Below are 19,268 nucleotides of genomic sequence, written 5' to 3'. Positions count from 1 at the left end.
CTGACACTGTCATGTCATGAACATGACACTGACAGCCGACAGGCAGTGTTGTCAGCCGTAAGCTTAGAAAATCCGAGTACTGCACGCCAAAGCTTCCGAACAAACACGGCCAAGCCAACCGATAATGTCGAAGACGCTATATTGTCAAGAATTGAACTTGCCATCCCACGGGTACTATGCAATTTTCCGGTATAAAAACTATTAGTGTTTTAGATAAAATATTTAATTTTTAATGTATATAAAATAACGACTCAATTATAAACTGAATTATTAAAGTTATTAAGATTGGTAAAGTTATAATGCAATAAGTACTGTGATTAAGAAAATAAAAATAATACATTACAAACTTAAAACTAACTCAAATTAAAGAAGCCTTCGAGGTATGGTTCCCGAATGTTAGAAAAAGTATTTGCATTTACCTTCACTCACAGTAAACTAGCACATTATTTTTCAGATTAAGAAATGCATACTTAACAATATTATGAACGGTCCATTTCTTGCAGATTGTTATTTACCTCTGCCTCTTTAGGTGTTTTATAGGAAGACGTTTCTGTTTTTAACAAAATAGGATAAGTTTTTTATTGTTGTTTGTTACCTACCCCTTCACGTCTTAACTGCTAAACCGATTTAGATGAAATTCTGTATACAGATAGGAAAAGTCCCGGAAAGGACAAAGAATAGTTTTTATACCGGAAAATTGCATAGTTCCCGTGGGATGACAATAAACAAATTCTACGTGAACGGAGTCGCGGGCAACAGCTAGTTAATGAATGAGTGAAACTAACATTGATGTCTTCGATATTTTGATTAGAACTTATTAAGTATAAATTTTGTAAATAGTAAATAGATAGTAGTTGTATTTTTTTAATTTTGTATATTCTATATTAATAATTTCGTCCAGGGGTACGGTAGACTCGAACGAAATGCACATCAAATTGAAGAGCGTAAAAAATTAGTCGATCCGAGTCGACAACATATATCCGCAAAATTCGGATTATGGAGAATTTCGTTAAATTCTAATGGCACTGACAAACAAACCGCAGTCGCCATCTTGGGTAGTTAATAAACGTTCCGTTTCATACTAGCTAGCTCTTAGATACGGCTCGCCTTCAACACATCGCGTGCGTCACGCCAAAAAAGTATCCATTACAAAGAACTGTGACTCATGTGACTGTGTAAAACGAAACGTCTTGCCGGAAAACTTGAATGGATCTTATCAAAACTCAAAACTATCACCAACTACCTTCAACTATAACTATCTTCAGTTGTTGACGTTTGTTCCGAGTCGACAACTTGTAGGTAGAAAATTCGGATTTAGCGAGTATTTTCAATAAAAAATGGAATAAATTACTGAGTATACACCGTGGGTTTTAATAACCCGAAATATTTTAACAGCGTATTCCTGACGATAATACGAGTAAATAATGTTATATCAACATGGGTCCAATTATGTGTTTTAATTAAACTACTATTTCAGTACAAAATAAATCAAATTAAGTGACCGCTTCTTTGTGAACAAATCTTTACATTTAGAAACAGAGAGCGAACATGACACTTCACGAATCACTCCGATATTACACGACGCACGACGAATGCAGTGACTTGCAAATGTGTTCAAGACAAGAAGTGTCAAGCTACAGGTCTAGCATGGTTGCGTTGAAATTATTTAAATTTATTGGCACCAATAAAATACCAACTAAAGCCATAAACCATGATTATACCCGAAAGAAGATTGCCTCTTACACCGGCCGCACCAATATTTCTCGGAAAAAGTCATACGTTGCATCACCTCTTTTCGAGAGCACTCCCCTAACTACCACAGCCAGTATCGGAATCCTTGGTGTTGACATCTCGAGCGAAGTCCAATTCCGAGGCCATTTAGAGGGTAAGGCTAAATTAGCCTCGAAGAAGCTCGGGGTGCTCAATAGACCGAGACAGTATTTCACTCCGCCCCACCGCCTCCAGCTTTATAAGGCGCAGGTGCGCCCACATATGAAATACTGCTCTCATCTGTAGGCAGCGGCTCCCCAGTACCAGCTTCTCCCTCTGGACCGCATACAACGGAGAGTGGCTGCCAATGAATTTCTGATCGACTTGACTCCTTGGCGCTGCGTAGAAATATAGCTTCACTGTGCATCCTCTATCGCATCTACAACGGGGAGAGCTCCGCGGAGTTGTTCCGGTTGAACCCTGCCGCATCCTTCCGCCACCGCCCTACGCGATAACACTTCCATCCTCACTATTTAGATGGTTGGCAGTCCTCTACTGTGCGTTTTTCCAGAAATTTCCTGCCTCGCACTGTAAAACTCTGGAATGAACTGTCGCCTGCGGTATTCCCGGACCGATATGACCTTTGAGCCTTCAAGAAAACTACTCCTCCTACCTTAAAGGCCGACAACGCACTTTTGACCCTTCTGGTGTTGCAGGTGTCCATGGAAGACGGTAATCGCTTACCATCAGGCGATCCGTTTGCTCGTATGTTATAACTCTGTGCTTTTTTGTCATGAAATAAATCTCTAATAAAAAAAAAGAAAACTTACAATAAAAAATACAAACAAAACTATCCCTCTGTCAAATTGACACTAAAACTAAATTATTTTTTTAATAAACATTATTTGACCTAGGTTTCAACATGAACAATTTCATTTCATTTCAAAGTTATTTTCCGACGGACTGCAGGGCTACTACGAAACTCGAAACTCGAAGTTCGTATCGTACCGTCCCTCTCGCTCTTGTATTAAATAGTATGAGTGCCAAAGGGACCGCACGACACGAACTTCGAGTTCCGAGTTTCGAAGTAGCCCTGCTGTTGCTGTTTGTTAGCCTCATACGGCCTTAGCTTACCAGTTAGGGGGCGAGCTGCCAGATGGGCCGCAAACGCAAATATCATGAAAAAATGAAATCCATAAGTTAATAGATAACATAACAATGGCAACACTGCTACAAAGGCAGCAGGGCTACTACAAAACTCCAAACTCGAAGTTCGTATCGTACCGTTCCTCTCGCTCTCGTATTAAATAGTATAAGTGACAGAGGAACCGCACGACACGAACTTCTATTTTCTAGTTTGTAGTAGCCCTGCTGACGGTGGGTGACACTCTTCTATTTACCGGTACGGATAATACCGATATGGAAATACCGATCCTATCATCGACATTTATCTATAGACTGCATACATATTTCATAGAGTGTGTGGCGTAAGGTACATAGATCTATGTACCTTACGGCACATAGATGTCAATGAATGGATCTGATATTTGGTCTATACGCCCCACAGATTACTAATATGTAGCTAGATACGCCCATACAAACTAGTTTCAAACTGACAAGAGTTTCTATGGACGTTTCACAAAATAATGTCGGTATTTTCATATCGGTATTGTACGTCCGGTAAATAGTGTCGCCCCAAAATTCTAACCTATAAAAAAATCACAACAACATGAACTAAGTAATATAAAATAAACTAAACTACTATATAATTAAAACATTATAAAAATAAGTGATTTAGAACTAATAAAACAACTGCTTCATTTAGCCAAGTACATTATATCAGTACGTCTTTTGTTTTACTTTTCTTCTTTTGGTCTACTTTTATCTTAGAAATAAAAGTTATTCTGGTTTTAAACAATACTATAATTCTTACTACTTTAATGTAAACGTATAAACATTTATTTCATAAGAGAAAAGCACAGAGTTATAACACATTTAATTACAGATCATGGCAAACAAAACTCCCTTTACAAGCATAACAGCATTTTGTGCCAATTGCGGGTCCATTCTGCCACTACTACAGGAATTTGGTTCAGTAAAATGTTACAGCTGCAAATCTGTGTATGGCGCTGAAAGTAAGTTTTAAACTTCTCTTCAATCATATTTTAGATTAAACTAATGCGTATTTAGTGGAATATGACTTTTCTTTCCTATAAAGATATGAGAGTTTCATCTTAAACGGATCTTATGACTATTATGTTATGGTAGATGATGTCTAAATATCTTGAATCTTTCCTGCATGTTAATTTATTCATATAGAAGTATGGCATAGTTGTCTGTGTTAATGAGGTAAGACAAGTACCTACAGTTTCCAGTTACCTATCTGGTTGAAGTATAAGACCTCTAATTTCAATTCAATTCAATTCATGAAAGTATAGCTCCATCAATACTATTGATAATTTTATTCTGGCAATGTTGAGGTTGGAAAAGACACTATCAGTTTAGCATAGGACCTCTAATATATGCCATCAAAACATTTAAAAAAGAGCCCAGATGGGAATATTTCCTGCTAATATTGTCAGGAACTATGTCCCATTTTTTTTGCTTTTTGATTGCAATTGTATGGCAGCATTTCGGTGCATTGGTTAATTTCATAAAAAGCTAACAGCTATCAACTATATTTTTTCAGAATTCAACAACATAAAATTCAAATACACAATACATTTCAATACAGTATCAACAGTAGAAAATGAGAATATCCTCAACATGGATAATCCTGAAGGTCCAGTTGTTGAAAGGAAATGTCCCAAATGTGGCAACGATAGGATGTCATATGCAACGCTGCAACTGAGGTCCGCTGATGAAGGGCAGACTGTATTCTACACTTGTACGAGTTGCAAGTAAGTAACACTACTTAAAACAATTTCAGTAATGCAGTCAAAACCCTTTATAAGGTCATTGCAGACAGCAATATTTGGTAATTAAAAAAATAGTTAAAATCCATTTATTTCAACCATTCAATCCATTTATTTATTAAACATACTGTTAGTCATTATAAAACCAGTGTTATTTTGGTATATAAGACAGTCTTCTTCTTCTCTCTTCTTCTTCTCAGCATATATTTGTCCACTGCTGAACATATGCCACTTCCATGGATTTCCATTTTGAGCTAGATGCGGCAAATCTGGTCCAGGTTGGTCCTGCTGTCTTATAAGACAGTGTTGGGACTTTTTTTTTGGTTGTTACATCCGATATTGCCAATTTCAACTCACTCTCTCACAATTTACACTACTCTATCAGTTCTAGCTGAATGTGGCTGAACGGAATATTTCCTGTCCTCCACGGAGGAGGTCTCTATACCTTTTAATTGTGGTGTAAACTAGATTGCGTTTAATTCCAAGGGTTTAAAGCCTTGAACATGGCGCCTGGGCGAAATTTTTGATAATTGTTTCACAAAACTATTTTATTGTTACACAAATATGTTGATGATTGAAATGATGGCTTTTTTTCAACATTAATAGGTTTTATTAATTAAAATTAGATTATGATGATTTGTAGTCCATTATGTCTAGGGTCAATGCAAAAAATGTGTATTCAAACTTATTGGACACCGTGTAGTAGATATTTTTAAAGAAATTACTTAGCATTGCCGCCCTCCATTCAATTGCACTTTTAAATTATTTAATATGGATTTTACTTCTTTACAGATACAAAGAAACAGAAAACTCCTGAATATGGCCTTTATTGCTATACTAGGTTAAGATTTTCACAGAATAAATTATTTTAACTATGTTCTAGTTCTTATATTATATGTTTAAACCCTAAATTATAGATTAAATACGACCTTGTACCTTCACATCTATCCATTACTAATATTATAAATGCGAAAGTGTGTGTTTGTATGTTTGTCAGCCTTTCACGTTGAAACGGAGCGAAACGGTCCCTCTGACACTTATACTATTTAATACGAGAGCGAGAGGGACGGTACGATACGAACTTCAAGTTTCGTAGTATAGCCCTGCAGGTCGCCAACTGGTTCGTTTACCTTACTCTGACAAAGAAACTAAAGCTTCATCTCAGTAACTTCTTTCAATGAAAGATAAGCAGTGAATTGAATCATTTTTTGCACAATCTGACTGAACGGTGTGAATGGACCACGAAGCCGCAAGTAAAAATAGAATTAGAGACGCGACATAAAATTCACGCTTCACCGATGCAATGGTGCATTATGCCAGTTACAAGCATTTAGGTCGAGTTGTAGCAAAAATATACATTGAGTGAACACAACACTGTGACGTTACGTACGACTAACACTTATACCCAAAGCCGTTTTAGGGCCAGCTAGGCTAGGGCTTTTGGAACCAACGATTAATTTAGAGTTCCATTGGGACAAGAAAAAGGTTTGTAACATGAATCAGAAGAGAAAAAAAATTTTTTTTTTCGTGTATTTAACCTCCTAACGCTCAAGTCAAATTTTTTGATTTATGAACATCAAACTTTATGTCATTTATGATAGAGTTTGATGTTCAAATTACAATAAGTCCTTTATAAAGGACTTTGGGCGTTAGTAGGATAAAAGGATTTTCGGAGCTCCCGAGTGATCTAAGGTATTGCGCAGTATTTTTCAATCCTTTTCAATAGGTACGGATGCATTTTTGTGTCTGTATACAATTTTTGTAATGATTTGTGATGTGAAATGTTTTTCAAGGTTAATTTTGTAGCGATTCTTCAGACCAGTTTTTTTATATGATAGAGTGAAAACGCCGCTCCCAACCGAGGCAACTGGAGGTCTATTTGGGATGCCTATGCCCAACAGTGGACATCATATGGTTGATCTGATGATTATGATGATGATGAGGGGGAAAACGAGCAGGCGAGTTACATGAAGGAAATCGGGCCGCGGTGCGATTATTGGTTATGGTCACCCGTAACATTAGTTGAATTGCGGATGCGTTAGCCCTATGAAAAGAGTAGCCCTTTCGTACCCAGCCGAGTATGAAAAGAGTTACGAAAATGGACTTTATATACAATACATGTCAAGTTCAAAATTGGGCTCCACAGAAAACCAGCGTTACTGCACATAATGTGCGGCAACACATGCTGAGTGGAGACCCTTTTTGGTATCCTGCCGTGTCACCTAGTAACATAGTTTTAGTGCTAGTTCTAGTCTTAGTTTTAGGTGGTACTTTTTGGAGCCAAAATAAACTTTTCTTTCTTTCTTTCTTTCTTTAAAATTCAAATGTAAGAGTTATGGCCTTGTTATGACAGTGGACCTTATGTACAATCCATGTCAAATTCAAATTCAAATGTAATTAACCCGCGCAATCGTATCGGCTGGGTTCAAAAGGGGTAGTTGTAGGTGGTGATGGTGGAAAGAAAGTCGGTTACCAGTGGTCGAAAGAGAATCTTAGCACCAGGCAATAGATGGAACAACTCCTCAAAGCACTCGCTATCCCCAACCATCCCATGGCATTCTGCGCGTTCTCTCAACGGTGCACGGTGGGACTCTCCACTGCTGCGGATTTAGATAGATAACACTAGGATAACACTAGCTCATAAGTCATTGTTTAACAATCATCCATTAATTACGTGAGACTTTTAGGGAGGGGAGGGGGTCGAGTAAAACCTCACCCAATCTCACGTCGTGGGGAGAAGGTCTCGGCAAATACGTGTTTTTTTTTTCGAAAGAAACAGTGTAAAATTGTGAGAAAGCTGGGCTGAAGTAAGTGAAAAATCTCACGACATTTCACCAAAGGAAGAGAAGGGAAGGGGGGGAAAGCTGGGCTGAAGTAAGTGAAAAATCTCACGACATTTCACCAAAGGAAGAGAAGGGGGGGGGGGTCGAAAAATTGCCAAAATTGCCTCATGCAATTAATGAATGCCCCTTTTAGTAAAAAACTTCACTTTTAGTAAATTACTGGCACTTGAGGTATCCCATCTTAGGCCTCTAGGTTGGCAACGCATCTGCAATCCCCCTGGTGTTGCAGGTGTCTATGGGCGGTGGTAATCAGCTCTTACCATCAGGAGACCCACTTGCTCGTTTGTCATCCAGTCGAATAAAAAAAAATGTCTGAATTAAATTGTTACGCGTATCACGAACATCGCACATCAATTTTATTGAGCGCGGCCGGCGCTCTAACAATGTTGCCAAAACTACACCATTGTACTACACCATTGAGATGCTAATGAAAGTCCTCAGCCCATTTCCTTATCAATCATCAACGGTGTCTCGACATCAAACGGTACCGCTAGCTCATTCACAAGTCGCAGGTGAAACCTTCGTTTCACATTCGGCACGCGCTACTGTAACTGCCGAAGATTTCAAGCAATTTTAGGGTTCCGTTGTAAAAGGTTCAAATGAGTAGGCCGCATATATATCATGTTTACATTTTTGGGATTTTTTTTGGTTCCTATAAATATTTTTGAACAAAAATGCACCTGCTAGTACAGAGTCAAGGGTTAAATAGTTTGTCGTTGTGTGTCTTTTTCTGACAGACTTTAATTAATAAGGTGCACTAAGTGACAAGCGTAAGTGTATCTAATTTACTTACTCATAGATGTAGACGTCATGCTCATTAATTTATTTATGAATGACTGTGACACTAACTAACTTAGTTTGTTCTATATTTAAATACATAGTTCTGTCTCTTGATGCGTACATAATATACTTGCACAATAAGTAGCTAGTTGAAATGTTGTAGCTAATTTTTATTACCTACCGCGCGCGCGTGTGTGTGTGTGTTTATATTTTATTATTTTTTCTGTAAGTAGATACCTGCTATAACTGAAAGAATTAAAAGCTTTTACATTTAAATATATAATATTTGCTTTTTGCTCTATCGTAAATGATTATCTGCTTGTCTGTACCTACTTATTGTAAGTTAAACAATTTTTTTGGCAAAAAATTATGTACCTACCTACTCTTGTTACAATATGTACCATCAGCCAAATATGTGGTCTACCACCTTAAAGTTTATAAAGTTGATAATTGTTTGCATGTCATAAAACAATAATGCCAATAGACGTGACTGTCAACTTGAAAGTTCGACTTTAGCGACATATCCATTTGATAGGAACTTACCTATATAAATTGAATGTACCTTGGTTTTGGTGGTACAGAATAGGGCGTGCAAAACCGGAAGGTTTCAAAACCGGTTTTGAATTGCGGTTTTGAGAGCCCAAAACCGGAAACCGGTTTTTCCCCGGTTTTGGCAATGTTTTAAATATTTTTTTATTATGGTAGTAATGGTAGAATTTGAACAATTAAATCATATTCTTAGATAGTTTATATACCCACAATAAAAAATATTTATTATAATTACAGTATTAGTTTGGATTTATTACAATCTTTCAATATATATTATAATCAGAACATTACAACTGCATTAAAAAAAACCAGTTACGTTAAGCATTATTATTTTCAATTACTTTCTTTACTTTAATCTAAAATGAAATAACTACCTACCGAATAATTCGTTTAAGTTTGTAGACGTACCTATATCTATTTTAAATGAAAATAATAATGCTTTAAATACGCAGACGGACACATTTTAAGTAGATATTCTGGCAGAACCGGATAAGTGCACAATATTAATTTGTATACGGTTTTGCTAGATAAATAAAGCAGAAAACATTGAGTATGCCTATTATGTAACTTTAAAAAAATTGCACTTATTCTGTTTTTCCAGAATACCCTCGAAATAGGTAAGATTATCGATTACATTTATTTGCACATATCTAAATCATACCACATATAAGTACTTTTTAATGTCATTGGTAGCACTTATAGTACTACTAGCTTTTGCCCGCGGCTCCGCCCGCCTGGTATTCGGTTATCGCGCGCTGTTCCCTCGGGAACTGTGCATTTTTTGTTTATGTCAGTCACTCTCAGGCCCATAAACTATCCCTATGCCAAAAATCACGTCGATCCATCGCTCCGTTACCGCGTGAAAGACGGACAAACACACAAACATACAAAAACTCTTTCGCATTTATAATATTAGTATCGATAGGGTTTTGCAATAGTCAGCCCTGTGTATATTACGCACACATTGTCGCGTGTACAGACGTCGTCGTGCCTATGTAGATTCAAGAACGCGTATTTTGTACGGCGTGGCCTGGCCATCCTGTGGTTGCGGGTGCATGCGAGGGTTACGGGCGGAGGTTAGGAGTGTAAGTAGTATAGATAGGTTGCGTTCGGATTTCGGATATTATTCGATGACTCAAAATTATATATTTCTTAGAGCGTTCGAAAAATCAAAATGTACGTCAGTCAATTACAGAAAAACCGGAGGTAACTCCGGTTTTGTAATTCAAAACCGGTTTTGAAAAATCGGTAAATATTGTCCGGTTTCCGGTTTTCAGCAAAACCGGAAAACCGGTTTTGCACGCCCTAGTACAGAACCCTCGGTACGCGTACGTGGTTCGCGCCTAGCCAGGTTTTTTTACAGAGCGAGACAGAAACACATTTGTGAGAGTTTTTGGTGCGCGTGAGAGGGAGGCGTGATAGTTTTTTCTCGGAGCGTGGCTGCCGCGTTGAGATGAGGCGGTAATTAATTTGATCAGTGTACGTTGTAGCTAATAGTAAGGGGCGGTGGTCTGATTTTGAGTTGTCGATAAAGTAAGTGTGTCAAAGTAATTATCAGTGTCCCTGCTCTACCAAACAGGTTCAATGACAGCACATGAAAGGATGAGCGATGGAGAATTTGCCAGTTGATGACAAAGACAAGAAAAGACAGGAGTTGCTTATTGTATTGATTTTACAGATCGCCACATTGCAGAAAGAAGAAAAGAAAAAAAGGAAGTGTCGTAAAAAAATAGGTACTAAATCAGTTTAGTCAATGTAATTAGTAAGTACTAAGTTTTTTTGTTTTAGTAAATGTACGATGGCAATAAAGACTTTTTTTACTATGCCAAAGTAGTTGAATAACTTAAGAATTTAGTTTGTCGTGAGAAAACTACCTAAACGGTAAAGTTTATATTCGTCTTTATTTTAATAAAATAATTACTGTATATACTATTTGTGTAGTTTTGAGATATTAATACTATTTATGTTTTTAAGATAAAAAAACCGGCCAAGAGCGTGTCGGACACGCCCAAAATAGGGTTCCGTGGCCATTAAGAAAAAAAAGTAATATTTTTCTAAGGATTTCGTATTTTATACGGAATCTTCCAAGTTAAGGTATATTTTATACCTTAGGCTGCTATTTACTCTTAAACTACTAATAATTCTCAAGCAAACTTAGCCGTTATAGTTTTCTTTGAAAGTTTGATATACTACCATTCTGAATTTTTTCATATTTTTCCACCCACCGGTTTAGATTTTAGAGGGGGGAGGGACGCTCGATTTTAATGAAAATTTGCACTTTAAAGTTTAATATTTTGCAAACAAATTACTGAATCGAAAAATCGTTTTACCAAACCCCTAATGATTTTAATAGACCTATCCAACGATACCCCACACTATAAGGTTGGATGAGGAAAAAATAAATCACCCCCACTTTACGTCTATGGGAGGTACATTAAAAAAAATTGAAAGTTTCGGTCGGCATAGTGTACGTACATATTCGTACAAAATTACAGCTTTCTAGCATTGATAGCCGCGGACGGACAGACAGACAGACATGGCGAAACTATAAGGGTTCCGTTTTTGCCATTTTGGCTCCGGAACCCTAAAAATGGTTGTTCATAAAATCCTGTTCCTTCATCATTTACTCTAACAAAACTAAATATTGATCATGAATTACCATTAAATACTATCTTATATTTCATTTTTTTCCCGCGACTTCGTCTACCAATAATTCGTTTATTGATTGCCTACAAGAACTATACAATTTTCCGGGATAAGAACTATCCTGTGCCCTTCCCTAGGGTTTCAAACTATCTCCATAAAAAAAATCATCTAAATCGGATCAGCGGTTTAAACGAGAAGAGGTAACAGACAGACAGACAGTTACTTTTGCATTTAAAATATTAGTAAGAATTTAAAATATTACCTAATTTTAACAAGTAGGTACGTACTTACTGACAAGCGGCTGAGATTTACAGCCCAATTTCTAGTTAGCACCTATAATCTCACGTTGATAAGGCTGGTCGGTTGTAAATTGAAGGAACGAAATTTACTACACCTGACTGAGTTATGCAGCAGTAAAAACCATGCTATAGAGCTATAAGCGGATGAGAGAGTTGAATATTTTAATAATGGCCAATACACAACATTGAAAAAACACGGTGTTGTATTTCAACTGCTTTTCAAGCTGGGAACGCAAAATAAAACTAATTAATTAAATGGTAGCTCTTATTTTTATATATAAAAACCGTGTTTTTTTAAAAAAAAAATACAGCATAACGGGTCACGGAGGGACACGCTGTTACATAACGGAACACGGATCACGTAGGTTAAGTTTAATGTTTATTTACTATTGCAGCCATTGTTACAAACGTATGAATCAATTAGGCCAGATAGACAATCACGCAGCTGTCCATAAAGTTTACCTTAGTACCTTCTTATTTTTTTCGCCATTATACCTACTCCGTAAAAATATTTACCACGATAAATTAATTAGTAAAATTTCAGTTTGTTTAAAAAAAAACTATATTACTTCGTAAGGCTCAGCGTACAAAAAATTTAAACATACTCGTACTTAGATGCAAATGTAAGTTTTCGTGTTGTTCCGATAGTTTAAGTATTCAAAATAGTGAATGAGAGTTCTACACTTTCTGCCCACAAACTGCTACGCAGTTTGGCAGAGGTTTATAGTTATAAGTATTTCTGTACTTCTTTTGTTTTTTATTTGAGTAAATAAATAATTAAAAAAAAAAGTCAAAATTTGAAGTGGGTCTTACGAGGTTAACGCCAGCAACGTAACTTTTTATCGACATCGATATCCACCTGCCCCTAGCCGCGGGGTCCGGGGCAGGTGCCTACAGACGAGCCGGCGCGCCAGTCTCCCGCGACCGCCGCCGCGGCCACACGTCGCCACCATCGATAACCGTATCCACACGTGCGCGCAACCCTAGTTCCAAAAACTAATTCGAAATTTAAAACTCGAACAGTGCAGTGCTACGCGCGGATTTTTTTAATCGACCTATTTTATTTTTATAAAGGTGAGTGCACACGAACCTTGTTTTGGTTTGGTTTAAACTTGTTTGTGGGGGAAATCTTTTTAGCTTTATAGTGGTTAAGTGTGCCATTCGAATGTTTTCTATTGCAAGTGAAATAAGCTTTGGGGAATCAAGATGCGTCCATGAGATTTAGGATAAGATTGCTCAAATAGAGATTTGTACGTTAAAAGCTCTTAACAAAAGACATCAACGCGCCGCGTGCCTTCGTGTCAATCGGAATCACAGGTTTTGTAAACTTAAAGCTTTGATTAATAATCTGATAAAGAAGTTGCTTTCACGAATCAATTAACGTTTTTTCAATTTAAGTACTGTTAAATTGGTATTTTGTTACCGTCATTTAGACTATGGTGGCACTTAGGATTGCTAATGTTCCGTTGAGAAATTAAGTTTGTCAGACAGTCACTTTAGTATAATTATGTCAAAATTATTTAAGAAATAATCATATTTACTAAACATAAATTTTGTTACATATTCGCATCTCGACTTGTATCTTCTAAGTACCCTAATTAAGAATGTAACTTGTTGCTAAGCTAAAGCTAAAAAATATTTCCATGGTTAATTATACGTATAATTATTATCGTGTAACAATAACAAGTGAAGCTGTCGTGTAGTTCAAATATGGGCTCTGCAGAAAATCAGCGTTTCTGCACCCACTTGACTGTGTAGCAACACATGCTGAGTGGAGACCATTTTTCTGTGACAATTGGTGTCACTAACCACCTAGAGCTGTAATACTGCATGCTCCAGTAATGCTGCATTACTATTTATCTGCATTAATATGTGTATATTATTGTTATCTTGTGTTTGGTGGTGGTACTGTTGGGACCGTAAATAAACTATTTTTCCTTCTTTCGAAGAAAACAGAGTAGACTAAAAAATTGTAAGAGTTTTGAATTTATTTAACTACATTAGAGCAAGGGTAACTTTCTTTATATTTATATTTTTAACCGACTGCGGCAAAGAGCAATATAGTATTTTTCACAAAATCATACCGATCACATATCAAAGGAGATACTTGAGGTGAAATTAAAAACTTAGGTATGTGAAAAAAAAAACAATTAGTTTAGAATTTTATTAAAAAGTTGTAGTGTGTGCCAAACTTCAATTAAAATAAATAAAGTTAAAATTAAAAACCGGGACTCGAATCTGCGTCTAATGGATTAGTCAGCATAGCTAGTAGATCTCTACGCCATGTGAAATTTCAAGGCCCTAAATAATTTCAAACTTACGTAAAATAAATAATTGCCACCAGTGTACAGCAAAGTAATTTGACAAGTAAGTGTAAATGACAGCCGACAGATACCTACTTTTATTATTACTTGCCAATTTACTTTGCTCTACATTGCTGGCAATTATAATTTTGTAAGAAAGTTAACAAAGTCTGAATTTTACTTTATTAATTAAATTAATGTCATGGTTAAGTTACAGAAATAGACACGTTACTTTAACCTCCCTTAAAAAAGCCTGGCTGTCGGTAACACACTGTATAATCGGGTTGACAGCGATTTAATCCATACTAATATTATAAATGCGAAAATGCGTTTGTGTGTTTGTCCGTCTTTCACGCCGTAACGGAGCGACGGATCGACGTGATTTTTGGTATAGAGATAGTTTATGGGCCCGAGAGTGACATAGGCTACTTTTTATCCCGGAAAAATGCACAGTTCCCGAGGGAACAGCGCGCGATAACCGAATACCACGCGGGCGGAGCCGCGGGCAAAAGCTAGTTGCTTATATTAAACCATTGAGCTCAGCGTAAGATACTGCAGTATCACTGAATTACTAAGTAGGTATCACAAGGCAAGTTTTGTCTTAGTTGCTAAGCTAACATTATGCCTAGTGAAATTTCAACGGCCGAAAATTCCTTTAAAGTTTCTTCTAACGGTCAACCCACCTTGCCTTACATCATCACTAAAAAACCAATGAATAAACGACTTATTCATGAATTTTATCACATTTTATGATCCTTAATTGCTTTTACATATTTCGCTAAAATGCGAATTTGGAGATTAATTGCCAGCTGATATATTTAGAGTGCTTTAAAAGACATTTCTCATAGATAGTTTTACTAATGAATGCATTGGGAATCTGTCTCGAACTATTTACCTACTTTATAAAATATTACAGACCTGTTATAGTGAAATTCATGTTTTGCCTGTCTGGCAAACGCAAATTCAAAGCGACAATTATAGACAAGCTAATCATGCTGAAGTGTAAATGTCAAATTCACGTACATTTAACAAGTGTTTGTGAGTAAGGGGGTTAGTTGTTGCAGTTTGGCTATTTTTGTTTTTGTTTCGCCGTCGCGTGTCAAGTATGCGCTTGACATTTCGTTCCTGACTCGTTCCTATTACGGACATGGCGTGACACGGTGTAGTGGTAGACCCGGTAAGCGATTTTTTTGAATTTCCGAAAACTTGTTACGAGCTTGCGTCACTTCCGAATCGTCAATCTTTTGAATGAGATCATTTTTAGGGTTCACTTAACACCCCCTTTGCCTGCTTTGACCCGCTGGATTTATTTTCTACTATTTCGGAAGGCCACCCCCACCACCAAGTCGGCAAATGAATACTTTCGGTATCAGAGACACACTGGAGCATCTAAACTACAATATCTGACACGCTTAAGTATATCCGTAGACGCTTCCTTACCATTAGAAGGGGAAACATCATACTTTTTTATCTTTTGCTCAACTAATCTACAAAATCTAATAGGTCCCCACGAACCTCGAGTAAATCCCCATTTAACATGGGTTCCCCTACTAAGTACGTACTGGGAATGCACTGTCCAGTCTGCTCCTTCACGTCCAGGGTGCCACAATGCCACGTTATAGCAATTATCAGAAGAAAGTGGCGAACAGCGAATCCCACGGAGTCAGTAAAGCAAAACTGGGTCACGTACGTGAAATATAATTGCTTCTACTCCACGTATCTTTCACGCGCGCTAAACATCTTTACAACAAACTTCATACATGTACAGTCAGCAACGAATGGTCAAGAACACATGCAATTTTTCATAATACCTGCACTCTATAGAGTTTTACATGTTACTGTAAACAACAGAAAACGACAAACTATTTAATATAAAATATTACTAAACTTCAGTTTTAATTTTGGCAATCACATAGAAGAGTGACACTCTTCTAACCTGTCACGTCACTGTCTCTTTCATTGTTGGTGTGACTTCGTTGTCGTGTTGTTTTTTTCACACCGGCTGTGTTGTAAGTAGTATGTAGGAACCTCTTGGGTTTGAATTGACCGGTAGATATTAAAATTCACAATAGAAAAAGAATAAGACTGTCCAAATATTTTATGTATATTTTATGTTTGTGGAAATATCCTTTCCGTTGACTTTTGTAATTAAAATTATACTGTCCAGGTAATTTTGAAAATATTCTGTTTAGCTACTTTTAAAACTATAATATCTAGTCACTCTCGGAATCATGCTGTTCAGTTACTTTTGCAAAGTACCTATAGTATATATGTCCTAATTTTACTGTTTAGCTACTATTAGAATTCTAAGATGTAAATGTGATTTTGTTTGCACCTTTGTTCAGCAACTTAATGTGTCATGTAACTTTTGTAATCTTATTTCGTTCAACAACTTTCGTTGCTGGCTGTACATACAAACTAGCTAATGGAAACTCTATTGTGTGGCACAGAAATTGTGAGTTACAACGGGTAATTGTAACTTTAAGATAAACGAGTGCTTGGATAATGTCTGAACTAATTGGTGAGATAAGATTTTTATCTCTGTGTTCAGTTTAGAAATTAATAAGTAAAATTGTAAGTTCATAAGATAAGTCGTCAAAGCGTGGTAACGGGTGACGTCAGATGAACATTTTCGTAAGGCAACCCAGATTCAAATATTTACATAGCTATATTAAATTATATTGTAACGGATAACTCACGTCTTAAATCGAGTTTAGCTCAACATGTTTCGGGCTATTTCGTAGCCCTTCTTCACCGGAGCACGCGACTGAAGAAGGGCTACGAAATAGCCCGAAACATGTCGAGCTAAACTCGATTTAAGACGTGAGTTATCCGTTACAATATCATTTAATATGTGTGAGTCTCACGGTAGTTTCATGTTCAAAATTTACATAGCTCATTGAGGTGGTAATGGGCAGGCCATGTATTCATATAGTACGGAGAATAGATGACCGTTGGAGCCGAAAAGTTCTTGAATAGAGATCGCGGATCGGCAAGCGCAGTGTAGGACATCCAACAACGAGATGGACGGATGTCTTGGTTAAAGTCGCGGTATTACTGATACAGGCCGCTTCCAACCGAAGTAGTTTGTTGGTCTCAGAGGAGGCCCATATCCAACAGTAGACGTCCTACGTTATGATGAATCCACAGTCAATACTGGCGGGAGAAAGGAATAAGTAGCAATCGCTCCAAAAATAAAAGTGCAATTCAAACAATTTTACCATTCTGATGATGAACCTGGAGGAGTCGTATCGGTTAGGCATGTCTTCAGATATTCGTCACGGTTGGTGTAGGTACGTACACTACCTGTGCCATACTTATCTACATACAGGTAAAAAACTGTAGGCTACCTGATGGGAATTGAGTTATGATGCCACACCACTTGTTAGTCACATCTAAATCTGTGGTTTTGTTATAAATAATAAATAAATAAATAAATAAATTCATTTATTTCGGGCAACTTGGCCCATACAGTAAATACCTTACAGACTAACATACATATTTATAATCAATATTTAAAACTAATTTGGTGACAAAATGGCGTGACCCCGTTTATGCCGTCCTGGGTGTATTCGCGTTAATAGTCCATACAAGATCCATCATTAAGAAATGTCTTGTCAGTAATGCTGGATGTATTAATACTACAAAAGTTATTAAGCAAACGTATTTGTAAGCATATTATATTACCAGCTAGCGAAGCTAGCCGTTTACCGTTTATGTTTGCGACATTGTGCATCCTTGTTTAACTGTTTCCGTTAGAAAGGGACTGAGCTTAAAACGAGAAATACTTACCAAAATGGTGCATCCCGTAAATACAATTAAACTATTATTAGGAAAAAATCAATGGACTCTAAGGCTAACTTTGTAGATCGGCTATTTGCATATCATGTCGTACTTAAATATATGATATCTTTATACTTTAGGCCCTTGCAGGCTTGCAGCGTCGAAAATGATTTGCTTGGTATGGGCCGAGCCAGCATGGCAATAATTTTGAGTGCCTCGTTTTAAAGAGCCGACTGACTGTACATTTTTGCTATAAAGAGTTACCTAGTCCTACTTGATTGATTGCATTGCGTACTTGCCTATACGACGTGCACTAAGCAACTGAAGCCTACAGAAATCTATAATCTAAGAAGGCTCTTCACCACTCGAGTGTATTGTATATGCAATTACTAAACCTGCAATGAACTACGGCTTTACCTTCATCTGCATTTACAATCAAGTGAGAATGAGGACAATTGACCTACTGGTCAGTCTGTAATAAAAGAAACCGGCCAAGAGCGTGTCGGATCGGAACTCTAACTGATCTCGGAAAACGATCATTAGGGGGTTCTCAGGGTCTATTATAATATTAGTAGGAGGCCATTTTATAAATAATGTTTCACTTTTTCTCACAATTTGTAACATAGGAGAAAAATTATTGCAATTTTCATATTAATACTCGTAAGTGTGACAAGGAGGGAGGGGAGGTTGAGGAAGTAAGGAATCTTAGCTGTTATCAATGTAAATGTTTCTTCAAAAGTAAGTCATTAACCTTATTATTCCTCATTAGCTCCTACAAATCCTATCAACCGCCATAACTCGAAACGTTTCATAATTTAATGGCGAGTAATTTATTAAAGGAACCCAATGGATATAATTCATTAAGATAAGTTCAATTTATAGGCGCGTGTGTGGGACTTGCTGCGTACCGTTTGGTTTTGGTTCAAGGGATCACTGATTAGCGTTTTAATCTGTTTAGTGGGAAAAACGAGGGGTACCTATTGGAAAACTCTCGATAGGGACGAGTGGCAGCAAAAAGGGAAGACTTTGCCCAGCAGTGGGACAGTTAAACGGGCTAAATACCACTAATATTATAAACGCGAAAGTTTGTAAGTCTGTTTGTTAGTTCGTATGTTTGTTTGTTACTTCATCACGTCTAAACCGCTGAACCGATTTAGATGAAATTCGGTACACATATAGTTTGAGGCCCGGAGAAGGATATGGGATAATTTTTATCCCGGAAAATAGCATTGTTCCCGCAGGATAGCATAATCGAAGCGCGGGTAACTCCTAGTAAAAGAATAAAATAAAAGATTGGAAAACGGAGGCATTTATTTGACCTGTATGGCCTAGTGGTTAGAGAAACTGACTGCAATGCTTGAGGTCCCGGGTTCGATCCCCGGTCCGGGCAGATATTTGTATGAAGAATACTAACGTGTGTGCTCGAGTGTTGGGCTTATT

General features: G+C 37.1%; 2 protein-coding genes across 3 annotated transcripts in view; both read left to right on the top strand.

Annotated features, from left to right (window-relative positions):
- Positions 1-3,328: 3,328 nt before the first annotated feature.
- On the top strand, positions 3,329-5,502 carry Polr1H (RNA polymerase I subunit RpI12). Of its 2 annotated transcripts, none has more exons than XM_074096759.1 (4): positions 3,329-3,448; positions 3,716-3,845; positions 4,400-4,610; positions 5,418-5,502. In XM_074096759.1, exons 2-4 carry the CDS (start codon positions 3,719-3,721, stop codon positions 5,440-5,442), a joined length of 363 nt encoding a protein of 120 aa, XP_073952860.1. In that variant the 5' UTR covers positions 3,329-3,448; positions 3,716-3,718; the 3' UTR covers positions 5,443-5,502. The 2 variants fall into 2 exon arrangements, with proteins under 2 accessions (XP_073952860.1, XP_073952859.1); XM_074096758.1 differs by lacking the exon at positions 3,329-3,448 and adding an exon at positions 3,479-3,552.
- Positions 5,503-12,666: 7,164 nt separating this feature from the next.
- The window catches only part of m (zona pellucida domain-containing protein miniature), a 101,564-nt gene continuing 94,962 nt past the window's right edge, over positions 12,667-19,268 (top strand). Inside the window, exon 1 of the mRNA XM_074096122.1 lies at positions 12,667-12,816. The gene's annotated coding sequence lies outside the window, so the exon portion shown is untranslated. The remainder of the gene's footprint in view (positions 12,817-19,268) is intronic.

This window comes from Choristoneura fumiferana, chromosome 13 (genome assembly GCF_025370935.1).
Source record: "Choristoneura fumiferana chromosome 13, NRCan_CFum_1, whole genome shotgun sequence".
In the NCBI taxonomy this organism is placed as follows: Eukaryota; Metazoa; Arthropoda; class Insecta; order Lepidoptera; family Tortricidae; genus Choristoneura; species Choristoneura fumiferana.
This window is presented reverse-complemented; position numbering and strand designations above follow the sequence as displayed.